The sequence below is a fragment of the Lolium rigidum genome, chromosome 6, assembly GCF_022539505.1.
Source record: "Lolium rigidum isolate FL_2022 chromosome 6, APGP_CSIRO_Lrig_0.1, whole genome shotgun sequence".
Lineage (NCBI taxonomy): Eukaryota > Viridiplantae > Streptophyta > Magnoliopsida > Poales > Poaceae > Lolium > Lolium rigidum.
Genome location: NC_061513.1, coordinates 226,295,930 through 226,300,880, shown reverse-complemented (window position 1 = coordinate 226,300,880; position 4,951 = coordinate 226,295,930). Strand labels below are relative to the sequence as shown.

General features: G+C 48.1%; 1 protein-coding gene across 1 annotated transcript; it reads left to right on the top strand.

Annotated features, from left to right (window-relative positions):
- Positions 1-451: 451 nt before the first annotated feature.
- Positions 452-3,671, top strand: LOC124663809. The gene is made up of 3 exons (XM_047201466.1): positions 452-751; positions 2,413-2,466; positions 2,986-3,671. The coding sequence occupies exons 1-3, from the start codon at positions 452-454 to the stop codon at positions 3,259-3,261; spliced, it is 630 nt and encodes a 209-aa protein (XP_047057422.1). The 3' UTR covers positions 3,262-3,671.
- The last annotated feature ends 1,280 nt before the right edge of the window (positions 3,672-4,951 follow it).

Below are 4,951 nucleotides of genomic sequence, written 5' to 3'. Positions count from 1 at the left end.
AGAGCAACCGATATTTTGCAGTTGATCGGTCCGCGAATACCAAGCATTTTCGTTGGGGCCAACCCATGGCGCCCTACATTTCTCCAATTCGCTAGAGGGATTTTATAATTTACCACATTTTTCCTTGCACTTCTATCATTTGACATTTTACGTATTACTGATAGGTGGTGGTTATGTGGTAAATAATAGTACTTTGCAAATCATAAAATATATTCCAATTCGCTAGGGACAGCAAAAAAAAAAAAAAAAAAAAAAAAAAAAAAACAGTTCCGTCTCCGCAAGATACACCAGGTCCCAGAAAGCTGAAAACAAAGCTTCATGCGCCGTCAGTATATATAATAAACCCGGCCCTCGCAGCCTCGCCTCCAATTTCAGAACCTCACCGCGCTCGCGTCCCGATCTCTCTCTCCTGCGACTCAACCACCCCCGTGCCCTAGACAGAGCGCAGGCGATGGCGTCGTTGCTCCGGATGCTGCTGGCGCGCTACCGTGAGTCGGTGCTGGGGCGCCCCTACGGCGGCGTTCCGGGAGGTGACGGGGCCCGGCGGGGTGCCCGCGGTCCTCGCTCTGGCCGTGCCAGCGGAGGAGATGCCGCTGGACGTGGCCGCTCTCGGGAAGGTCGGCGCGCTGATTCCGCGGGAGGCGGTCGCCGCCAGAGGCAACGCGGCGACGACGGCCGCGCCGCCGAATCAGAGTCGTCTGGGGAGCAGGAGCGCTCCTTCTGGTCCCGGATTCGCGAGCGCCTTCGCGGGGTACTTTTCTAACCCAACTCGCGATACTGCTCGTCTTATTTTACCTTGCATCTAAAGGGGCATTGCTGTTAGAGGCCTGAATGTTGACTGTCCCTGTACCATATCTGAAGGGCTTCGTCTCGTTAGGGTGTTGTTACCGATCAGGCGGATCTGTTCTGTAATTGATTTCAGTTGATTGTGTTTGTCATCTAGGAGTTATAGTTGGTACCTGGATGAATGGTGCCATTTTTCTGGTCTGTTGGATTTTAATGATACAATGGTCCTCTTGTGTGTTTATTGTTCTAATTGTTTGCTTGATCTGGTAACTTAATCTTCTTGAGTAGGCTGGTAATGGTGCGCGTGGGCTTATCTTATCCTATCGTGGGGTAGTTTTTATTTACTAATCTGGCGACATTGCTTCTCTTATTTATTGTGCATCTGATTACTGAGGGTCGTTGTACGGTACAGGAATGCCTGATTTAGTTAGTCTTATTTTACTTCTACCAGTGTTTTTACATAATCTGGGTACTTGAATCTGTCATGAGGTATGAGAGAAACTACAGGACAGTAGTGTTTCATTTCTGGTATAGCAGAAAGTTGGCAACGTTGTCGTGCTTTATATGGTATTGCATAGCTATAATTCACAATAAATTCGCAATATATATAGTTTTGGAGTCAATAGTATTGCTGTCCTGCATTACATATGGTATTGCATTTAGTTTTGGAGCTCTAACCTTTTATCCTGGCTTAGTATTGACAATGGCTAGTCACAGTCTCTGTTTGAACGTGGTTCTGTGAGAAGTGCTGCAAAAGAAAAAATGGTTCTGTTGAAAAGTTCACTACCATTAACTGCTTGTGTTCTGCGAACTGCTGTGTCAACCTGTAGCTTGATTGATATCTGGGGGCAGGTTCGGTGGCACCTGCCGTGTGGCGTTCATGATATGCTCCAGTGACTTTGCTGGGATGATGCAGCTTATTTTGGGGATTTCTGTCGTGTGCCAGTTGCTACCTTCCTTGGCTGGTCTCATTTTGTACATGGGGGTCGTTGGATAGTAGGAGCCTATCGAGATACTAGTAGGCAAATCAGGATCGGAGGACGCAACTCTTTACCGCTTAACTTGCCTTCCCTTGCAGTGCTGTTTATACATTTTAGTACTCGTCACTTGACCTAGGTAACGTGTTGCCACGCTTATGCTTTGCCATGAAAAGTTTCTATGAGCTTCTGCTGGTTATCATGTTGTGGTTGCTTGTCCACCAAAATTCCTGTAGGTGCTGTCCGCTTCATGCTTGCTGCTCTAAGCTCACAGGGTTCTGCTGGCCTGTGGTTGCTCGAGCGAGGCGGTTCGGTTTTAGCATACATGTCAGCGCCTTAACGCTTCGTGTTGTAGCTGGATGTCGGCGCAAAGTCGTTTGTCGATTGTGTTTGACCGAGGAAGTATCCTGTTGTTACCCTTGGTAGGGCTTACAGCATAACACTTGATTGGGTGTCTTCAGAATGTAGAGCTTACAGTTATTTATTCGATTCTAAAGGATGCTGTAATACTTCAGTATCCAATCAATTTGCTTGTGCCATCGCCTTCTGCTATAGTGCTATGCATGCAGTTCAAGTGTCACCTGCAGAAGATTTTCTGTCATCGTCTTACTTTATTATGCATGTGATCTAATATTGCCCCATTTTTCAGACAAACTCAAGCGATATTCGTGAAGCATTTGAAGACCTTGAGGCTAACGTGGAGGTATGTTTTATTAACTGCCAGAAATTGTTGATTTGTGAATAGTCAGATATCATTTGTGACTCCACTGCTTGCTGAAAGGAGTCTTGCCATTCTATAGATTCCTCAAAACAGTTTATGTCTCTTTGTCCATTATGCCAGCCTTCCCCTCTTTGATTCTTCACTAAATCAGCTATATATAAAATATCCATTCATAGAGCCTTTCGTATCTGCTTCCCCGTTTGCAATATAAAAACAAAGCAGGTTAGTAAGATATCTATGTTCTCCCTGTGGTCAAAGCAAACTGGGCCCATTTTGCTCTTGTTTTGGGTGAGCGGCTGTGATACAATATATTTGTCGTTACTTTCTGTATGTATTAACTTCAGCAGTTTCTCTTGTGCTGCGTTAACATGATACATTTTGTTTTGGTTGATCAATGATGCTAATTATCGCTTTGACTACATTCAGCTGAAAAAGCACGTACTGTAGAGTATCTAGTATTGTGTGATAATTTATTGATTCTTTCTCTTAACCTCTGTACAGATGCTAGAGAAACTGGAGGGCATGCCTGGCCGCGTTTACAACTTGGCCAAAAAGATTCAAGAGCATATGGTTACAGCTGGTGTTTCCTTGGGGGCCGGAGCCATTCTTCTTAAAGGGAAGCTTCAAGATACCTTCGCATCCGTCAAGGAAAAGGTCTCCTCTGTGAAGGAGACGGTAATGGACCGGCTGTCACCAAAGAAGGTCAGGCCTGCGCTGGAAGGGGATGATGCTTCGACAAACTACCCTGCACCTGGCCCCCTGGACTTCTCTATGTAGAGAGCACAACCTGAAAAGGGTTGATGCATGTTTTCACTGATTACCTTGTGTACTCTGTGTTTGGACCCCTGGACTTCTCTATGTAGAGAAGACAATATGGAAAAGGGGTGGTGCTGCAAGGAGCTTATACCCGGGAGTTCATTTGGTGGGTGGTATAAGTAAAGATATTGATATCTGTGCGTTCTTCGTTTTTAGTTGTAGGGGAAACAACTTGAGGACAATTGATTTTGTATGGCAACGGTGGCTTGATTTAGGAGAAACTACTAGAGGACAAATGTGTATGGCTAGAGTAAGGTTTCATTTTGTACTTGACTTAGTTTCAGAACCTAGAACCTGATGTATGTTCTGTTTCTGCACAGTGATTGCATGATATTGATGAGGAAGGTGTTATGTGGTTTGGTAATCTTTCATTCTTTTCTATTTCAGTCTCTTGGAAAAAGTCCATATTAACTTTGGCCAGTGTCTAAATTGAACCTTGACTTGCTTTGGCCCCTCATCTTGATAAACCGATCCACGTTGATCCTCGCTGCTGAGTATCAGGTTTTCACTACTTGACCATGGCCACTTCACCAGTTTAGGGTGCCAACACTTCACGTAATCTAACATGGCATCGTAATCAAATAGAATCCTGGGCTGACCGGATTAGTGCAGATCAGTCCCGCGCTCTTGGAGGCAGTTGGCCTCACCTCTCTTATCTTTTTTTCACCCTGTGAAGAACCCTAGCAGATGCGAGGCTGGTGGCCGAAGTGAGCGATTCAGTGTCTGCTATTCGATGAGTTCCATAGCAAAGCAATGTGTCGCTAGTTTAGTTGATGGAATTGTGAAGTCAATTTTCTCCTGATGTTTAGGATTTTAGAGATGGACGAGTTTGTTCTGGTGAGATTTCATTGGGGTGGTTCATTTTTGCATGATGGAAAACAGCTGGCATATGTGGGTGGATCAGGCCATCTGGGCGACTCATCCCACGCCCGCGCGTCCGAGTGAGCCAAACCGGACGAAAATGTGGTTCAGTGCGCAGACGCATCCCGAAAACGGATGGCTGCGGCGTCTGGGATGATCAAAAGCCGACCTAAATCTGGGTCAAGTTTGCGTGACCGCGGACACCGAGGGCTGGCCTCTCGCGTCCTCCCTTGGTCCGCATGTCTGCTTCCCAAAACACAGTCAGTCCAGTCCAGTCCCCCCAAACCTAGAGGATGGCCGATGAAGCTCCCGCCACCGCCACCATCGGAGACGAGGCCGAGGTCACGACCGTTGTCGCTCCTGTCGTGGAGGAGGCCCCGAACGTTCTGGTGGTCGCGCAGCCCGTGGCGGCGGCGAAGAAGGCGAAGTCCAAGCTCACAATGGAGCAGAGGGCGGTCTAGAACAAGAAGCAGGCCGTGCGACGCAGGCGCTCGACCAACGGAAGAGGGAGGCCGCTGCCGCGGAAGAGCGACATAGGGCGACCGAGCAGCTCCAACTCCTCCAAACGGAGGCGAAGGCGAAGGCCATGCAAGAGCATGCCATGCTCTTTTACGACCACACCACGCTCGTGCAGCTGGCCGCGACGGGCGCCGGCACAGCCTCGGCGGGAAGCTCGGCTCGTCCATGACCCAGCCTCCCCGATCAACAGCCCCGCCGACTGCCCCGTTTGGGTACCCGCCCGGTGCGTCCGAAATGATGGCGTCGGCGGAGCGGTTCTTGTACCCGCCAC